Here is a 21,138-nt window from a genome sequence, read left to right on the forward strand (position 1 = left end):
GCCAGCCGCACACGCGGACCCGCGCGGCGCCCCCGCCCGCCTCCCCCTGCGCCGCTGTCTCCATGCGACAGCGCAGCGTGGGCGGCTTCCAGCGCTCATTTACATATCCTCCGCAAGTGGCCAATGGGCAGGCGGCTCCGGGTTCTGCGATTTGCATGGGCCGCGGCGCTGGCCAATGGGGTGGCGCTCACGGATCCCGCTCGGAAGGCGGTGTTTCCCCCCGCGCGGGGCGGCGGGTGACACAGCGAGAGGCCGGGCCGGGCGCGGGGACGGGCCGGGCGCGGGGCCTGGGCAGCGCCGCTGCCCCGCGGAGCCGCGGGGGAAAGATGTCGGTGGCGGGGCTCAAGAAGCAGTTTCACAAAGCCAGCCAGGTAAGGGGAGCAGCTCCCGGGGCCGGAGCGGTGGCACAGCCACAGAGGGGGCTTTGCTGTTGGCGGGTGGTTCGCGCTGCAGCCGCTCCCGGTCGCCCGCCGCAGGGGGCAGCGGATTCCTCGACCTTCTGGGTAGCAGCATCGCCCCGGGGAGCGGTTCCTTCAGCTTCACCTCTGGGTCCTCCCTTTATTATTGCCTCTTAACCTCTTGTGTTGATCAAAACAGGGTTGCCTATTTCCTTCTTTTGCTTGGAGCTTCAGGTCTTTCTTTTAGTTATTAGTATTTGTTATTTAATGCTGGGTTTGTGTTTGTGCTCTGAGGCCTCAGTTAAAGATATAGGCTATAGCATACTAGCTTTTGTCTAAAGAGTTCGTTGTGTTGTTCTTCCACAAACTGTTGGTTTCTTATCCTACCTGGCATACCGTCTGTTTGTCCTATAGAGGGTATCGTATGTTTCTAGAGTTTTCCCTCCTTTTCTAGATGCTGCACTCTTATCTTTTCCCGGGTGAACCTTCATCTGCTCCCAGCCCCATTCTCTCCTGCTCTCTTTTCTCTTTTATAATGTGCTTCTTAATACTTTCACTGATTTCACTCAAGAGAGAAGCCCCTTTCTGTTGAGCAGGTGGACTGTGCGCACTTGGTGCCACGACAGTGCTGACCCAGACCCCACGTTGGTGCGGTGGCTTCAGAAAGTGGCAGCAGCGGGATTCTTCTCACTGAAGCTGTTTGGAAGCCTCAACTGCTTTACTTGCTTGTTCCAGCCCTGAGAGATCTGTATTTCTGTTGGCTCTCATTATTGATAATGGTAATAGTGAAATTAGTGTGCTGTAGCAACCTATTCAGTCCGATTGGACGACTGCTCTTGCCTTGGTGAGAGTGGCGAAAATAAAGGTTTGTTGAGTGCTTAGCTGTCATCTTTCTAGGTCCTCCTTCAGATATGTGGCTTGTTAGCAGCTCAAATGCAGAATAGGCACTTTGTTTGGATATACAGATACTAACTATGTTCATCTAATGTTCGTTTTCAGTAGCGCTCTTTCTTTCGTGTTATGTACTGATGTTGCAAAATGTCATGAATTTGTATCCTCTAGTTAACTTTCACTGTTTCTTTAAGGAACTGTGGGACTCGCAGAGTAAACAAATCTAAGGACAATTTATAAAAGGTTTTGGCTTGTTTTGAAGCTAACTTATGCTGATAAGTGATGCAGCCTTTGCTGTGGTGAAGTTTGTAACTCAAGAAGCAGAAGGTATTTAACTGAGGAAGTTAAAAGATGTAGCCACAACAAGTGCTGTCTCATCTAGCAACTGGTAACAGTGCAAGTTGCTTAATCCTCCCTAGATGTCAGGTAAACATTAAAAAACAAAAAAAAGTAAAGGTAGTAGTAATGGCAAAAAAGAATAATAGAACATATTGAAGCTGACTGTACATTTATTGAAACGTTGTGGTATGCCTTCCAGTATTTATTACAGTAAGGAACAGTGATGCATAACTCAGATAATATTCTTGGGGTGGGTCAAAGGTGTAGTTTCCACTTGTTTTCAGATGCAGGATTGAACAGGGAATTTAAAGTAAGTTGATTGAAAAACGGCTTTTCAGGGAAAGAAATGCTGTTCAGTAGGAAGTTAACATGTGGGAAAAAGATACTGGAATGGAATTTTTTTCAGTGCCTGAGGAAACACAAGACAATTCTTAAGAGCTCATTCTGGAAGAATTCAGATAAGATGTTTGGCAAAGTAGTAGTGGAAAAAATAACAGAAGAAATAGCATATATATAGTTGATCAGAACTTATAGGTCTAAATAACTGATCTTTTTTTCTCTGACATACAGAGACAGAGTCATCTACATATGTATGTATAAAGGTACAAATTAAATGGTTGTTGAAACTAACAAAAATAAAGTGGAGCACGCTAATGTTAATATTGACATTCCATCTTTTAGATAAATTATTTTACAAAATGCTAAAACAAGCAAATGCAGAGCACGAAAGAGGTATTTATCAGCAGAACATTTATTACATCTCTAAATACTGGAGGATCACTTAAGGAGACATGTATGTTTGTGTACTGAATGGATGAGAGATACCAAGGGTAACTGTTAACAGCAGAGACAGGCATTGCTGGGGGAAAGAATGAGATTAATTCCTTTAGTGTTCCCAAAGGAGAATGGGGGCAGATGACAAAAACTGGCAAATTTCCCAGAGGACATTGAGGAATACTGAAGGGAATGAAACTTGTGCCAGGACATGTGATTAAGGAATAATATTTGAAGGCTGACAGAACCTAAAGACAAAAAATCTGAAGGGTGAAGCAAGTGGGTTAAGACAATCTGTATTTGACAACTCATTCAGAATGTGAATAAATATCAAAGAAGTGACAAGATCCATATATTTTCAAAAGATACTATTTCCATGCTAAAAGAGAATTCTATTCAACTGAAATAAACCACAGTTCTAACTGAAATAGAGTAACATAGATATATACCTATAGATTATGTAAAAGAAATAACTTGAGTTATTAAATAACTCTGTATACTCTAGCTGTACCACTTAACTGTTGCAGAACTGTTTTTTGCAAAAGTAATGCCTTTTTTTTTCTTAAAGCCACCTTCTTCTGTGTGTTTTTATGTACAGCTTTTGCGTTGATGAGGAGCAATCACCTTTTTGTGTAGGCTTAAATTCCAAGTTTAGAGAGTCCAGGAAAAATACAAACAATGCTTATGATTTTATACATGCAGTTGAGGCTTTTGGGATGTTTGTCTGGTGCATGTCAGCTTGGTTTATCTAAAGTTCCAGTTAACTAAATAAGTGTTTACTTTATAAAAGGTCAGCAGCTAGCCTTTTATGGTTACTAAAGCCCTCACCAAAATCAGGCCTGACACGCTATTGCAGACTTGGTCGGTATAGTAGAAACTCACCATGACTGTTTATAACCCATTAATTCACGATAAGTGTTCTTGATGGTTTTCTAGAATTTTTATCCAGTTGTATTTTTTCCCTATTGAAAATAGTGCATATGGATAGGTTTTCACGTAAGTATCTGGTAGTGAGATTTAGAAGACGACTCTTGAGTTATGAGCATCTGTTGGAATTACTGCAGCAAATTCTGCACCCCAGAGTGAGTGGCATTTTAACTATTTTTCTATATATTCCAATATATAAAGCTGCAATTCTGCTCCATTATCTGTACTGTAATAATTGCTTCCCCTGGCGACACAGAGCTGATAGATCCAAATCTTATCCACAGCCCAAAGGCTATATATCTGTTATGTAACAGACAATGGCTTTCAGGTACACTCGAATTTTCTTTACTATGCTTCCTATTTAGGTTATAAGTTTAAATTGAAACACTCCAGTGGACTGGAATGAGGATTGCTTCCATTCTGTCCATTCAGTATCAGCTCATTTGACTAATGAGATATCCAGCAGAACCCATGTGGCATCTTACCATCTCTCACTGGCTGGTGAGTGAGGGCAGCAGAGCTGGTTAACTCATGTGCAAGTCTCACGGAATTCAGCTTTTTTTTTTTTTTAAAAAAAAATGCATTTTCAAATACATTTTTTTAAAATTAACCTTCAGGGAGTTCTGTTCGTGATGAACATTTGTCTCCTGTCACTTTCAGCCTCTGATATATTTGTTTTCCTGTTTTCAGCTTGAAACCTTTTGATGTGGGTAGGTGTATCTCTGCCTGCTGGTTTTGTAGGCCTTGTTCTCGTGGTGGTTGTACTCGTGGGATAACCCAGCTGGTGGGAGGGCTGCATCTTCTGATGCATACGGGGAGTATTTTTAGAGTGGTGTTTCTGTTTAGAAAAGCAGTAAGCTTAGAGAGTGAATAAGAAAGCCTTAATGGGCAGCAGATACTGTTATAATTTCTGCTGTGCTCTAAAACTTCAGCCAGGCTGGTATCTCAGTGTAAAGATGTGATTTTTCAAAGTAGCTGGAGGCTAGTGAGCTGAGAACCTCCCTCCCTCCGGGTGTTTTGGAAGCTCAGCAATGATGCTGCCATAGCAAATCTGCTGTTGACCTTGAATTCACATCTTTTGCATCTTTTTTTTCTTATAATTAATTGTAGCTAAAGTCTCTGTATAGCAGCTGTCTCATTATCAACAGCTTATTCATAGTGTATTTCTTAGGCTTAGCTTCTCAGCGATAGTAGAAATTAATACTTTTTTGAGGAAACACATGACTGCCAGTTATTGTGAATACCTTATTTGTAATGCAGACGTGAACAGTTATTGCCAGCCTGTGCAGACTGGTGTCTTAAACCTTCTCCTATTGTCAGTGAAGCAAGAGAGGCTCCAAGAGAGTGTGAATCAGGAGCTGGCCCTATTGTCTATAGATGGAGCCTAAGGGTGAGCAGATTTTCCAACCAAAACAAAATCTGTTATAACTTTTTTGCCTCCTGAAAGTGATTAGTGTAATAAGGTATATGGTCTGTGCTTTAGTCTCTTACATATCGTGAATGGCATTTGTCTGTTCAGGTACTGCATGTTTTTAGCAATGTTTATAAAGGCCTTTTGTTGTTGTTGTTGTTGTTGTTGTTTGTTTGTTTGTTTTTAAACTTTCAGCTATCACCAACAGTTGCAGGGATGCTGCTGCTTCTCTCCCAGATTTCTGCTTTTATTCCATTGATTTATGTGTTGCTTTGATCCAATCTGTTGAAATGAAGACCAGATCAGAATCAAGACCACCTAGGCCTCCAGACAGAATGAGTCTTGTGTTTGAGTTTTGTTGTGGTGGGGTTTTTTTGTTCTCCTGACTGTTTTTTTTTTTTTCTTTTCTGTTGTAGATGAATGACACTAGCCTAGACATAATATTGAAGCCTTTTTTAAAGTCCATGTTGACATGGAGTTAGTACACACAAACTGTATTTACACAAGTGATTGCTACCAAGGACGTACCTTGGTAAATTGAGGAAGAGACAAGCTTTATAGAAAGAGAACCTGAACTTGCCAGTGAGACATGAAAATAAACTATTGACTGCATGCAGATATATTTCTATTCTAGGACCACGAGCTGTTATCATACAGTTTGTTAGAGATACCGTCTTTTCACATCCGACCTGAATTGGGCATGATGAATCCAAGACCTTAGCAGAGAGAGCGCTTCTATCCTGTTCCTAGTTTTTATTAAATAATTGGATGTATTTGTTTGCAAATGTTATAAAATTGCGGGGGAAGGACATTAGAATTTAGTTTATTGTCTGAGATGTTTTCAAGTGGATAATTATACTTCTTATGCATGTTTGAGAAAGGAGAGTAAACCCTCAGCCGCTGGCAAGGACAAAAAATAACATTCCTCTGTGTGTATGTAGAGATATAATCACAGTATTGTTTGTGTTTACCTGGGTCACGTCTGGAGACTGTTGTTATGCAATCTAGTAATTCTAAAACTATAAGGTAGATTATATACTGTTCATTTGAAATTCTGAAGATGATGTACAGAGAGGCTGGGGGTTTGTGTAAGTCTTTGAAGACTTGTTAGTTTATGGAGTATCTGTTGGGGGCGATGCTGTTTGGATTTTTGTTTATTTTTTGGTGGAAAAGTTAGTGCTTGCAGAAGGAGAAGTCTTCATTTTGCACTTTCTTTCAAAGCAAAATTATTACTAAAATGGAGGGAAACATGATTCTGTGGCAAAGATCAGCGTGGATTGTGGGGGGTGCGAGGGGCAGTAAGAGGACAGTTATCTGCACCCACCACTCTCCTTTGGCCTTACTAAGGGTAACGCACCTACTCCTGAGTTAACACAGCAGACTTCTGGTTGTGCAACCCACCCTGCGGATGCTGAAGCTTGATTCCTGGGACAGCAGTACTGGGCTGATAGGTAGGAAATACGAAAACAGTTCCTTGTGGCATGAAGGTGATTTTCAATATTAAAAATATGTATCTGAGAGAGTTGAGAGGAGGGGAAAACTAGTTCTCAAGATTTAGGTTTACAGTTATATTTGCAATTGTATTTATAACCTGCTAAGTAGCCTGCCAGTAAGGCATAACTGTAGGAAAAAGAAACTCTGAGTGCTTCAGTCAGCATACAAATGAGCAGAAGATAGCAATCATATGCCTCTGCAACCCTTAACAGTGCAGCTCTCAAAGCTTGCAAGAGATGGATCATAACACTGTAAATTGGGAATCTAGTAGAGATGCAGGTACAATTTGGAAGGAGGTTACTTATATTTAACACATGAAATATTTATATATAAAAGTCTGAATGGCATTCCAATAGAAAACAGTATAGGATAATGGAATAGAAGCTGAACTTTCTCCTTGAGTGCATCCCCGTTTATAGATTTTTGGCTTTGCTGATGGTTTGTGCACAGGCATCTGGAAATTTGAAGCGCGAGCTGGCCCTCCATCCTGAACTCACGCTGCTGCCTGAGTCATTGCGGCACACGCTGGGTAACACGTTGCAGTGCAGCCTCCTGAGAGTCCTGCAGTGCTGAAAAACAAATAGGCAAGGGAAGCACAACAGCAGCATTGCATTCAGATTTTCTTTAGCATGACTTGGTAAGGGTTACTTGAAGTTGCTTAAATATCTTGAACAGATACATTTCTATCGAGAAGTTGCGTTGCTATACAGCATTTGGGACAGACTTTATAATATACACATAGGGGGACATATTCTGCTTAGTTCTACCGATAGAAACCTGGGATGACTCAATGAAGGGCTCTTATATAGGAATGTGCAGCATAAGCGTACAACTGAGAGCAGAATCTGGCCTATAAAACCTCAGTCCAAGTGCTTGCTTCCTATTAAGATAAGAAAGTTGTGTATATTAAGTGGCACAATACATTAATGGCTGTGGTTCCAGAACAAACTATTGCCGAAGAATAGAAGTGTTTTTAATATAACCTTTTGTGTGTTGTGCCATTCAAACACCAACACTTTCTGTAAGCACACGCGTAATTCAAGTTACAAAATGCATCCCAATCTTTATATCTTCTGTTAGAATGCTATAAACCCCCAACTTTGTCTTACAATGCTATTGTTTAGAACAAACTGCTTTTATTTATGTTAATGCCACATTCATCCCAGTATATTGCTATAGACTAATTCTATACTGTGCTGTGTTCTTGTTGTTAGTTTCTTTCTTGTTCGTGGAAACAAAGCCACTGCTGGAGTTTTATGACTGATTGAGAGTTGAAGATGCAGGTTTTAACAATGCTTTTAACAAGTCCAGTTAGAAAAGGGCTAATCAATTATTAGGTTACACCTTGAACTCGATTTTCCAGAGCTCTTGTGTCCTATCACTGTGTACATGTTTCTGTTGTTAAAGTTATTAAGAGTTATGTGCATCGATGGGAGACTATACCAGTTAATTTCCTGTAACATCTCAAATAGCAGCAGCTGTGTATGTGAAACACAAAAATAACTTGGCCTTACATGCTGTCTATTCAAAGGACAATGCCAAGCCTCTGATAAGAATTAATTCTGTTTCTGTACTACCCTAATTAAATTACATTTTTGATACTGTACCTGTGTTTAATGAACTGCAGTGAAATTAACCTGGTTAGGAACTGAACATGATTATAAGAACCAAGGACTCAAAGGAAATCAAGGGGTTCTAAAATTCTCGTATTTTTTTGATTGGGAGTTTTTCTGTTCTTGTGCAGTCAGGTTACAGACCTAAGGTGAAAAAGTGGAGAAAATATTTTTAAATATATTTCTGTTTACCAAGTAAAAAGAAATAAAATATTAAAACCAAGTATAAATAGTCCTAGGTAGTAACAGCCTCTTTGCAAATGCAGGTAGGTCTCACCGTTCCCATTCTTTGTTTTACAGATGCAAATAAATAAGGTGCTTGAAGGTGACCTGACTTCAAGGTTAAGGAGCTGTTCAGTGACAGAAACAAAAGTAATTTCCAGACTATAGATGCAAACTCCAGTTATTAGAAATTCTACTTTTGAACTTTGTTGGGGTTTGACAAGGTGTGTAGAAGAACCATTTCACTGTGGTTGTGTGCCTTTTTTTTTTTTTAAGAAAATTCTCTTTTATTTTGCATTAGATGTATGGATAAACATGAACTATAGATATGAGTTTGGATTAAAGCTTCCATATAAATGTGGTGTAATTCCACTGACCCGAACTTCAGCAGGGCTGAACATGGTATTTTCACCTAAATTTACTGTTTTCAATACCCCTCTGGAATGGGCAAGCAGTGGTTCAGGAACGAAGATTTTTTAGGTATTGATATCTCCCAAGCAGAGAGTAAGCGGGGGAAAAAAACATTACTTAGTGCCATAAATAAGATGTGGAATTGGATGTCTGAAAGTCCTTGTTTTGATTCAAAATTATGAATTTCCCTTTTGTAGTCCTGTTGAGCTGGAAGGTGCCATGTGGTGCCTGTGCCATCTGCAGGGTCAGAGAACGGCACAAACATGGGAACGCTTTCCCGGTCCCGCAGGGAATGTGGCACCTGTCAGCTTGGCTTCCGAGTCACGGGAGATGCGTGTGGCGTGTGTGAAACCCTCTTCAAGTAAATTATTCATCAAGGACTATAACTTTTCGTCAGTTCAGAACCAGCAGTTCCACTCTGTCTAGAAATTCCTTCCAAAGAAAATAATAAGATTTTTGAAGACATCAGGATGAATTCTGCTGTTTGGATGCCTGGAGGCACTGGAACATAGCAACCCTTACTTACCTTTAACTGTGTATCATTTCATGGCTTTAGCATCTGAATACTCCCTGTTTTCTTTTCTCTGTAAGTTGTAGTAAGCACCTAAAATGACTTTGGTTTTGGAGGTGGGCCTTTTTTTGTTTGTTTCCTGTTTGCTTTTGCTGGGGGTTGGGGAGAGCAAACAAAACTTCACTTCCCTGGCCTGCCCTACAGCTCTCCCCATGTTCAAAGACCACTGAGATTGTCCCGCAGTGGAACTTTCCCTTCTTTGTGCTTTTTAATGTAAGTTTGTGCTGATGTCTGTCACAGTGTTTCAGTGTAACAGGAAGGAAAACTTTTGTGGTGAGCAGTAGGAAAGAGACGCAGAAACTCGGCTGATGGTTGGCTTGGGCAGGAAGGGAGTTACTTGCAGAAATACCTTCATATTTGAGGAAATAACATTGCAAAAGAGACTCCAAGATAAATACATCTTCAATGGATAGTTTCATCAGTAGTTGTTAGTAATTACTACTAGTATTAGTAATTACTACTCAGAAAATACTGCTGCGCAAAAGCCTGTCTGTAACTGTTTTCCTCTTATGCTATTCCTGGAAGCTTACATCTTCGTGTTTAATGCAGTTATAAAGATGCATTCAGTGCATTCACAAGGATTGCTCAAAATAGTGTTCAAATGTTAAAAAAAAAAAATCAATTCCTTTATTTCCATAATCCAAAAAGTAACCATAAAATTAATTAGGTCCCGCAGACATTGCTGGAACTCCTGTCAGTTAGGGCTTTAACTTAAGCGCATCATTCTACATGGCACATCCTAAAGGGGTTGAAAAATAGCAAATCTTGCTTTTGTTGGTACTTACTTTTTGGAAAACTTTGATCTTTGAATACTCTGCAATTTAGAGTTGTATTGTTAATAAGAAAACATTTCTATGTGCATATTGTTAATTATCATATATGTTTGATCGAGGTTTAAAGGGCTGTATCTACTGCTTTGTTTTGCATGAAGAATGCAAGAATCATGACATTTTCGTTGCAAGTGGGTTTGGTGACTGAGATTTGCCCTTCAGCGATCTCCTTGACTGTGGCTGAAGGTTCCTGTTTCGTGGGACTTGGCTTGTTTTGCTGCTGCTGGATGTATGGCCTTTTTTGAAGGAATTTCTTGCTACAAAGCCATATGCCTGTACTGAGGTGCCTTTTGGCATCATTTGCACTAGTGCTTCAGAGCTCGTTGGGGATTTCCGCAGAGGTCTCTGTGTAAATTATGCTTGGAAAACTTGTCCAGTTTTCTCTGTCATAGGTTTAAGGTGGAATTTGATGAAGTTTGCTGACAATGAAATACAGGCAATTCTGTGTGCAGTGGTGCATTTCTGCAGTGCTGCTGTTACCCATAGAAATACTTGTGCCTTGTGGAGATTCGGAGAGTGTGTGTCTTTCTTAGAAGTGTGACTGGGAAGCCTTGTCATCTCCAATTGCTTTTTAGCCTGTGGTATTGCATATAATAATGTGTTGCTGCCTAAAACCACTAGTATGTTTTGAAATGAAGTTACGAAAAAAAGGAAAAATGCACAGTGACTTCCTCTCCAGACCAGTCATGGTGAACACAGGGATGAAAATAATCCTTTTCTTTTTTTTTTCTTTTCACTGTTATGCTTGGAATGAAGGCAGTATGGATTATTAAAACCTTTCAGATACACAGGAGCGTTTGAGACTTGTTTGTTCCATTTAGAGTTTGCGACTCATAATGAGCACAGGTTGCATTAGCAAAGAGAGTAAGATACCTTAAGTCCTTTTGTTTTTCCCATGGGTATCACTGCTGAAGGCCTCACATGAATCCCAGCAAAGTCAGCAGTGCTGCAGAGCTGCTGGGAGTATGTTGTTGAATTTTTCAGAATATTTGAGTAACGAGAGTGTAACAGCATTAAAAACTCAGTTGCCTTTACAGTGGAAGTACATTACCGCACAGTGCTCTAATGCTGAACATGAACTCAAAGGCTTGTGAAAACTATCAACTAAAATGGCTTAAAAAGAAGAAACAAACAAACAAGAAACCTCTCAAGCAGAGGAGACAACATCTTGGTGATTCCAAGGGAAATTGTGCAATCCATGTACAGCAGGGACAGGTGGGTCACCTTGAGTAGCAAGTAACAGGGACTGACTGTGTGCAGACAAATGAGGGTGTTTCACAGTGTACTAAAATCAGTGGAAACTACATGACTAACTGCTCAAAAAAGTAGGGATGGTATCACTTGAATCAAAATAATGTACAGTAAAAAGTAAGGCTAAGAGAAGGAGTTGTCAATCCATTTTATAGTGACTTAATAAAATCCACAAGGCTAGCGTAAGTGCTAAAAATGTAAGCAGTAGATTAATAACACTGAAGGACAAATCTCTAACTTGATTATGTGGGAATGGAATTTCGTATGAATTACTGCCTGATGGGAAGTAGTTTCAGGAAGAGCAATAAACAGAGATTGTTTGTCACTTTTCATGTAGACAAGGTAGACTTGCTGATAAACATTCTGCTGAAGTGGCGATGAGCAATAGTATGCTCATGTGGGGAGAAGTTAATTCCAAACCAAATCAACCAAAAATTATTATTTTGACCATCAGTGTATCTGGCTACATACAACTCCTGTCGATGGTCTTGTTGTTCGCTTCTGTGCAGCTCACCTGGGGCTCTGTAGTGATGATCTTGATCACGTTTTTTACTGGTAATGCATTCACTAAAACTGACACTTTAAACTATGGCACTGCCAAGGAAGTTTTTACTTAGAAATACATTACTTTGACTACATAGTTGTAGAGTAACTTTTAAAAACTAGAAATGGTACTCCTAACTATTTGCAGCATATCTTTTGGTGTTAGCAGCTCTTGAGCTTAGATGAATTTAAGAATATTTAAGCCAAATGCATAAGCTTTGAGCTTAAAGCTGTAAATCACTATTAAAAGTCCCCACACCTTGTCTATGTTATTTCTGCTGTGGTTGATCTGTATTGGCACTTCAAAGTATTTGCCAGGTAATTTTGAGGACTCAAATTTACTGCTGTGGTGTTGAATGTGTAATGAGATAGGTCTGACTTCAGTGAAGATGATATAAGTATATTCTAATGTATAGAAATCAGGATTAGGTTAGCCCAAAAACTCAGTAAAGACCTCTGACTTTTTCCTAGCCCTTACCTTGGAAGGGCTCTCTGACATCAGATGTAAGTGATCTTTTTAGTCTTGCATGTGGGCACTGAGGATGTGCTTAAGGCATAAAGTCAGAAGGAGGTGGTAGGTGCTTGGTGTCCTGATAAGGAAGCCCAATGTACTCAGCCTTAAAAAAAAAAAAAAAAAAAAGAACTACAGTTTTAGACTGATTTTAATTTAAATGGGTTTTCAATAAAGCCATCTAATAAGAAGAAATCTCTGGTCATAGAAAATGCAGGAGGGCAACTGGACAGTCATGAATTATACAGTGCAGTTAAGTGTTTTCAAGAAGAAAAAAAAATTAGTGTTTTAAGGATTTTAAGTTCCTATTCTGCACATGCAAGCTATTATTTATGTATTGGTTGATCTCTTAACTGAAAAACTGGGATTTAATTTTTTATTTCAAATGATGTAAAAGAAATAACAACACTAGCATATGTTACTTTAACAGAAAAATGTTGCGATTGGCTATTCTGTAATACCTCTAACTTTGCTTCCGTGAAGCCTTGAAGTATTTGCCCTGCTTTTCATCCCGGGAGAGCTCTGGCACTGTTCATGTGCATAGAGCTGGCCAGACCCCCCTGAGTTCAGGGCTCTGCTGTAATCAGTGACGTATTTAATGTTCGCGTAATGTTCACTTTCACGAGAGCCAGTGGAAGGCATCTTTCCTGCCTAAGCTAGGGTAGTTTACAAGAGAAAAGCCTGAAGAATCCGTTTTCTGGGGTTAATTCCAGGGCGTTGTACTGGAACTGGTCAGATAATGTTCTGGGAACATGAAGTTCAATAGATTCCTCTTAGAAGCTACGAATCAGAGTAGTGCACTCTTCCAGAACTATGACTTATAGTATGCCAACATTTCCTAGAATGGGGCAAAGCATCGATTTTCACTGGACTGAGTGACAATTGCTAGATGTCACGTGAAGAGCACACAAAATGAAGAGGTATTGAATGGACAAGGTGATGTAAAGCTTGCTTAGTTTAGGACAGAGAGGCCATTAAGGTCAGACTACCTCAGTGGCTGCTTAGATTGCTTTTTGTACACATACCTTTCCACCGCATGTGCAAGTACTTTGTTTCTGGAATTGGCTTTAACAGCTGGATGTCTCCAGACTGAGGATGCGGTTGCACAGCAACTTGCATCACCCAAAATCTAGGCCACCCTAGCCTTGCTCTGCTCTCCAAGTCAGGTCCTGCCCCCTTCCTTGGGTCAGCCCCGGTGCTGCTGTGATCACACACTGAGCTGATAGAGGCAGCTTATCCATCTGCAAACTAAGCCAGCTCAAATGTGTGATTAGCTTTCAGGTGGATTAACTGGCTGAAGCAGCTCACAGCGCAGTCACACAAGAGCTGGTACCAGTGCAAGGGAAGGGGTGGGAATGTCTCGACAGGGATGAAAGGGATTTAGAGAAGGCTAAGCAGCTGTGGAAAAATACCTTAATGAATATTAGCATGTTTTGTTCACATTCAGAGTAGAATAAGCTATGCTTTGTAAGAGATTTGTATCCCATTGATGTTCGGAATGATTAGCCAACACGAGATCTCTGCTACCAGTTCCCCAGGGTTTAGTGGTGACTGTCATGATTATGGTGACAATCACGCGAGGGCAAGCAAAGGAGACAAAAAGATCTATCCGTATTCCAGGAAGCCTGTAGTCCAAATAGGGCAACTGAGTGATTTAAGTAAAATGATAGTCAACCTGGATGTAGGTAAAAGGAACGTTCCTGGTGAAAGCAGCACCTCAAGGCATGTAACCTCCAAATCCTTTGAATGACAGGGCTTACACAATGAGATCTGAGGGTCTTCAGTCCGACTTCAGTGGAAGACTGAGAACACCATTGAAGGGGGGGCTGTGAGGAACGTACATTTTCAGAGTGGAGCAAAGAGTGCCCTTATTGCAACGGTGAGGAGTGTCAGGGGAAGGAAGTTCTGCTCCGTTAGAGGAAGGACTGGTGTGACAAAGGTTGTAGAACTGAGATAAAAGTTAGGGTGAAGTTGTAAAAGGATGTGAGAGGTGGCAAGAGGTAAGCTAACCAGTGAAAAATAAATGTGGTATAACTTCTCATGTTCTCTCACTGCTCTCTGGGCAAAACAGAATGTTGTGAGGGACCACTTTGACAATTACTTGTTGGCATCTGTAAAAACAATCTTTAAATTCAGTCATGAGAGTCACCTAATATAGAAACATCTTAAATCACGCAGGAGTTGGAGTAAGTAACAAGATAATATGAAAGGTCTTCGTGTTACTTGGGAAAAAAATGTGTAAAGGGGGTTATTTAAATCTCTAATTTTATGGGTTTTGTTTTATAGTGTAATCGCCCTTTCTCATTTTCACAGTGGGCATATATGAGTACGTCAAAAGGAAGCCACTCCTTTCTTACAAGCACAGAGAGCAACTTTAGAAAGAGGGATTGCTTTGAGGCCGAATTAGGATTGTATTGCTGCCAAGTGAATTTTTGCACCAGGAGCTTGTGGAGGAGGGAAGAAGTGTTAATGTGATAACAGCCAGTGCAACTCGCTCTGCGCGCGACGTGTCATTCACAGCTCTGGCTCCTCTCAGTGCAGGGGAAAGGGGATGAAATAATGCCTGGTTGTTAGACCTGAAACAAGGCACCTGAACAGAGGCAGGAGATGGTTCTGGCAGGGGACGGACCCAGCACTGAGTCTTGCTGTTTATCCTTTGCCTTCTTGCAGAAGGACTGTCGCTGTGGGATGCACCTGCTGCCACCTCTCACTTCCAGTCCTTAAACATGTGCTGTCCCAGTGTATTCTGACTGGACAAGCAAGTGCCGAATGGGTCACAGTTTGGAAAAAAAATCCCCAAGTTTTACTTTTCAAAGAAATTCAGAATGTTTTCTTTAACAAAAGTTTGGAACTGAGCAAGGAGTCAGTGGAATTGGAAAAATGAGGAAGGATATTAACTAAAGATTTTTTTTTTTCGTGGCCCTTTGACTTTACATTTCTGTTTTTAGGATATGCTCACTCCATGAACAGCAAGGTTTTAAACAGATTGCGGAACAGTATTTTAGATTTGCGAAATGACGTACAGAAGTAAAAGAGTGATTCTGTCTGTGTGTAACTTTATGGCTTGAGGTATGTTCTTGGCTACGTGAAATCTCACATCAATGAATTTGATTGAATTTTTGTCAGACACTTCAGTGTAATCAGGTTTTCTCATTAAAAGCACTTGGATATTCTCTTCTGAAAAGTAGACAGTCTTGATTCTCACTCTTCATTACACAGTCTTTATAGCAGGCTTGCAGAGCAAATAATGTGTCTGCATCTAAAACTTTAGATAGGGTAGTTTATTACATTTGAAATATTATGAAGATCTTTCCCTTTTGAGATGTGTACAATAATGATTACTCTCAATTTGCTAATTTATAAATGCATGTGTAGGCATCAGTGTTGAGTTCTTTGGGAAACAGTGAAGGTTTGTCAGGCAAATGTTGAAGATTTTGCAGTACAAAGTAGTTTTTGTTGTACAATGCATGTACTAAAGAATAGCTTTAGCAGACAAGTTTGACTAAAATGCTCAGTAATACTGTGATGTGTCACTGCCTGGTGCGAAATGAGTCACTCTCTATAGAAATGCAAAGTCACACTATAGAGTCTAGAATCTTGTACTTTATTCATATGTGAACAAGAATGTCATCCTTTGTCCATGATACTGTTTTTCTTCAGTGTCTGTATGCATTTAATTTAAGCTCATAGACACCATGGTGAGTGTTGGTGTGTATACCATCTCACACTAGCGATCTGTTTGATTTATACAATTTGCCTCCGTTTTCTGTGGGTTCAGTATCTTATTGTCCTTTTTCACTGCTCTTTTAGATGTGATCGAAGAGGAGATCTGGTTGTCAAACTGGAATGGCTATTTTGTAATATGTAGAAATACTGGCCTCAGAGCTGTATTTATGTGGGCTTGTCCAGAACGATTGCTCATATTCTGTCTGAACAGTTGCAGTGAGTAGGAAAGGTCGTTTAGTGCTACTTGGAGGGACTACAGCTTGAAGTCATCAAAGGGCAGGCTGAAACCTTTCTGCGGAGAGACCTGGAACACATTTGGAGAAAGCATGAGTGGTAGTCACCGGAGCTCTCTGATGTATACCATGGCATGGACATGAAGGCTTTATTTAGGAATAGGATTTTGCTGTCTGGAAGGAGGCTGGATTTTGCCACCAGTAAGCTGGATTTATTGGCAAAGAGGAGTAGGAGGCATGTCGAAATCTTGGAAAAACTATGAGCTTGCAATGGTATGGATTCAGTTTGCGGAATGTACTTCTCAGTGTTTTTGCTGCCTCCCAAAGTTCAGTAGCTGCCAAGGGCATCAGGAGTAAAAGCACTGTGGTTTAGAAGTGCCTATGTGAAGCCTGCATTGCTTGTTCATCCCGCTGGCGTGGTCAGACAGTTAAAGTGCAAACTGCAGTGTCGGGGTGCACTGAGAAGGCTGGCTGGGCACCCGGGAGGGATGTCAAGTATGAAGCATTTGAGATGGTGGATCGCCATGTCCGACGGAGAGACTTCAGATGGCAACGTGTCTCAGAATTGTAGCACTAGAAGCAGTGGCTATGCCCAAGTTCAGCTGGTTTAAGAGCCTGTAGGATCCAAAGGTAAAAGTCCATCTTGAGGATCACGGTATTACTGCAGCAGATTGTCTGGGCGAGCTAATAAACAGCTCCATTGGGTGGTCCAGCTCATTTGTGAGACACCATGAGGCAGCAGTGAGGGGAGAATTATGTTGGAATTGTTCTTTATTGGACCTCAACTCCTTTGGCCAGCATGGCTTGGAATAGCAAACACCAGGCCTCTCTGCAGCCGGGATGTTGGGCTAGCTCTCTGTTGCTGGAATCAAGCTTCTGCTTTGTGACAGCTGCTCTTTTTACCTTTAAATGTACTACACACATTTCTTTTGACGTTATTCAGCAGCTAGCTCTGTGCTAGTGGTTAAAAAGAATAAAGATTGTGTGTAATTAGGAAGCTGAGAAAGCTGCTTTATGTTACAGGAAAGAAACAAAAGACGGCGCTTTTACAGCTATGGTTGAGGGTCTCGCCAAAATTATCTGCATATGGTTACTTATTGCTTAATAGTTTCTGTCAAAGAAGCTTAGTAAAAAAAAAAAAATCTTAAGTACTGTATGCATTATAAAAGAAAAGGACTTAGCGTTTTAGGTTTAGAAGTGCTAGAATACATTCCTTTAAACATTTCCTGCTACAATAACACTAAACATTCTGTATGCTTCTAAGTCCCATCTTTGTCTAGTAATCTTACCTCATAGAGCTGCAGGGTCTCACCTGGAGCTTAAATCACAAAGTATTTTGCTGCTGACAGATCTGAAGGCAGGAGGATACTCAAGTCCCATTTAAAAATTGAAGGATTTAATACATGCTGATGACATTTTTGTCTAAGTGACAGACTTCTAATTAGAGACCTTTCCTCTTGCAGATGATTTAGAACTCACGGTGTTGCATTTTCTGAGCCTGGCACTGCAGTACTTTGTAAGCTGTTTGGCAAGTAACTGTTCACAGTTAATATAACAGGTGATGCTTATATGTTGTGTTCTTAAGTTGAGGTGTCCATGCATCTGTGGGAAAGTGCGTTTGCAATTTAAAGGCAGAAGGTCAAATTTAATGTAACAGGGAGTCATAAACAGTGCATATCTGTGACAGAAAGCAAAGCTGATAGAAAGTAGCTCTTCAAGCAAAGGTTTATTGCAGCTCTCCTTGAAAGCAAGGGGAGTTATATCTCCTTCTAGCTGTTTTCCGCTCTCTCCTTTCATTATTATCTGTTTCTCAAAATAACAGCAAGTACATGCTGTACTCTGTGTTGTTTGCTACAGTATTTCTGTCCTAGGACTCTTCATTCTTTCAACCTGGAGGTAGAGACTATATAAATTAACAGCATAAACCAGTCTTGTGCTTTGATAAAAGAACACGAGAGTGCACCAATAAATGACTCTTGAGCAGAGAACTGAAAACAACAAAAAAAGTGTGTGCAGCTCTGGCTGGGCACAGAAAACAGAGACTACCGGGGAAAAAAGTGGGGGGGGAGGCTGGCTTGGGAGAGCATATTTAGGATGGAAGGCTGGATGAATTATCATTGTCTGTAGATGCACGAAGTAGCTGGTCATTCTAAAATGTTTCCTGCCCAAGTATGAATTCTCTGAACATTTTACTAAGCCACTGCTCGTAGCTGTGGGATTTTTTTTTTCTTGACATGCAGCAAAATGGAACCACAGCTGGACAGTTCTTTGGTCCTCTGAGTTGGGCTTAACATTGGAACTAACATCATGATTTAGACCTTTTTCTGTTAAATTTTATCTTTAAGTTATTTAATTATAATTTTTTTTCATAGGACCAATATATCTCTTTAGGAGATCATTCCCTAATCATGGGAAAAAACATATAAAATCATTTAAACAACGACACTTCCTTTAGTTGTTACTTTTCTTTTAAATGGAATCAACTCCTCCCCTCCAGGCTTCTTGAGATAGCAGTTAAATTCCTATTTTCACCAGTTGGTAAACAGATCCAGGATTTATCTTTCATTCCCATGCATATGTGTGTGCAGATGCAAACTGATATCCATATGGTCTGTAATAATAGGTTCTGAAGGGTTGGTTCGGTTCATCTCTAGTTGCAGTATGTCAAGGAAATGATACTATAACGAGCAATATTTTCTATGGCAAAGATGCTGCTGTAGAATATGCAGAATTTCAAAAGTTACAAAGGCATTTTTCTGACTAAACTTGAAGGTATCTCTAAGGAAGAAATGAGCAACAGGCAACCTGCTGTCCCAAACAAGGTACGATTAGGAAATATTAGAAACCATATACTAGGGACAGCATAATAACAACATGGCACTTACCTTCCTGCATCACCTTCATTAGTGTCACTGACTATGGCCTGTGTGCAGCCACAGGAAATGGAGTTGCTGGATTTGCAGTGGCAATATCCCAGGGAAGAAGAAGATACAGAAAAAGAAACTTTAAAGGATTTTGAGAAATGGTAATTGACCTGTTTTGCTTATAGACCATAGCCGAGCAATGCTTGGTTTGGTTTCAGTTCACTGTGAATGCACGTATATCCCAAAATGAGATGGAACTGGTTGGAAAAAATAAAAACGTACCTCAGTGCAGTGCCTTTAATCTGTAGTTGGTTTTGGAAGGTTAATGGAAAATACAAACCAAACAAAAACGTAAGCCCTATGTGGAGGCAGTGAGTCGGCTTTCCTTGTTTGTCTTCAAGGGTGAAAAGCAGCTTTGTTTATTTATTGGTTTTGAGTCTTGGTGTAAAGCTACAATGAAATGTTTTACCTCACATGCAGACTCGCACACTGGAACTGCTTTTATCGGACATCTGCAGCCTCCAGTTGTGAAGCAGGGCGTATTGCTCGAGTGCCATCATGGGTTGTTTGGCCTATTCTTGCACAATATAAGATGGAGATAATAAATGTATGGTAATAAGACCAAATGCCTTGCTGTGACCTGAGCCAGCATTTGCTTTTTATACCACGACCTCTTTATTGCATCCCTGTTCCACTGATTTCAGTAGAAAAACCCTTTTTCTTTTGAAATTTCCATGGTTCAGCAGTGTCAATATTTTGTGTGAGGGGTGCTTTAGCATCAATGGAAAATTGATTCTAGATGGATTTAAATCTAAAACCACAATATCCTGGAATCCGTTTCATGAAACCACCTATTTGAACAGCTATTTAAGGAAGAAAATTAATAGGGAGATTTGGAAGAAAACGGAAGAAATTGCTCCTCTTTTCTCTCCCTCTGAGGAGCTCTGAGTTTCTTGCTGGCAGCTGCTGCAGACTGCCAGCTCACATGCTGCTGCTCTTTTTTTTGTTTTCTTTTTTTTTGCCTTCGTGTGTGTGATTTGCTCAGGTTTTGAGCAGGGTTTTACATACAGCATAGATTGAGATAAGTGCGTGAGAAGAAAATAAAGGAAACTGAAAGAAACATAAGGCGAAGAGAGATTAATAAGGAGTGAGTCAACTAAGAGAAAAGCTAACTGGAAGCAGCCGTAGTGAAAAGAGACTAAATTGAATTGACTGAATTGAAAAGAAGTGCAGAGGTACCAGTGATCAGTGCATGAGGAGAAAACGTGTCTTGGGATGCATGGCTGATTTAATGTTTCTGCGAGGGAGATCTACAAAGCTTAGTAGAAATTCTAAGAGATGGGAGAAGGCAACAGCTCTGCACTGGGGGACGGTAACGGTGAGGTGAGTGTGCAAGCAGGACTGCCAGGAAAACCTGACGCGGGACTTTAGTGCCTTAACAAGGCCGGCTGCCTCTGGCACAGAGCTGCGTGTAATACAATAGCTGTCAGTGGTAAAGTGATTTTCTTGCTCTCCCCGTTCCTCCTGCTTGTTCCAGTTTTTGAGCATTGAGCCAAACTCCTCTATTTCTCATTTTCATTAAGATGATGATATTCTTAACAAAGACCAGACATTTTCCCTGGTATTTGAACTTGTGGCATTGATTTAACCTTGATGGTGTGGTAGAGCATCAATTTTGCTGTCTCTTTCTCTGGAAGACAAGCAGTGTTTATATTTCAGCATTGCACTGACAGCTTCAGCAAGCTCTTAATGGTCACCCGGGCTCTGGGAGCTCAGCTGGCAGTGGCTGCCTGGGGAATACGCTGAATTGCTACATCCCTTCTTGCCAGGGTCATGTTCCATTTCTGCACCTCTTCTCCATTCTCAGCGCTGTGGTGGCTGTCACAGGATGGCTGGTACGGCGACGGGCCGCTCTCACCAAAGGCTTGGAAACTGGGATCCTCAGGCTGAAAGGAGGAATTGCAGCAAACCTCTTCTGCAAATAGAACTAAATCCTCACAGATTCACAAATGAAATACCTAAATGTAAAGTGCTAATGTTTTAAATAGGATTCCAAATGAAATTATCATGGAGTGTTAAATGTGCTACCTTTTCAAAAGTAAGAATTTCTGCCATGGTTTCCTTTAACA

At 40.6% G+C, this 21,138-nt stretch overlaps 1 protein-coding gene across 1 annotated transcript in view; it reads left to right on the forward strand.

Moving 5' to 3' along the window:
* Positions 1-277: 277 nt before the first annotated feature.
* SH3GL3 (SH3 domain containing GRB2 like 3, endophilin A3) overlaps positions 278-21,138 on the forward strand; it is a 49,688-nt gene continuing 28,827 nt past the window's right edge. Inside the window, exon 1 of the mRNA XM_065641671.1 lies at positions 278-371. Within this exon, the coding sequence (XP_065497743.1) occupies positions 327-371 (45 nt within the window). The 5' untranslated portion in view covers positions 278-326. The remainder of the gene's footprint in view (positions 372-21,138) is intronic.

This window comes from Caloenas nicobarica, chromosome 10 (assembly GCF_036013445.1).
Source record: "Caloenas nicobarica isolate bCalNic1 chromosome 10, bCalNic1.hap1, whole genome shotgun sequence".
Taxonomy (NCBI): Eukaryota; Metazoa; Chordata; class Aves; order Columbiformes; family Columbidae; genus Caloenas; species Caloenas nicobarica.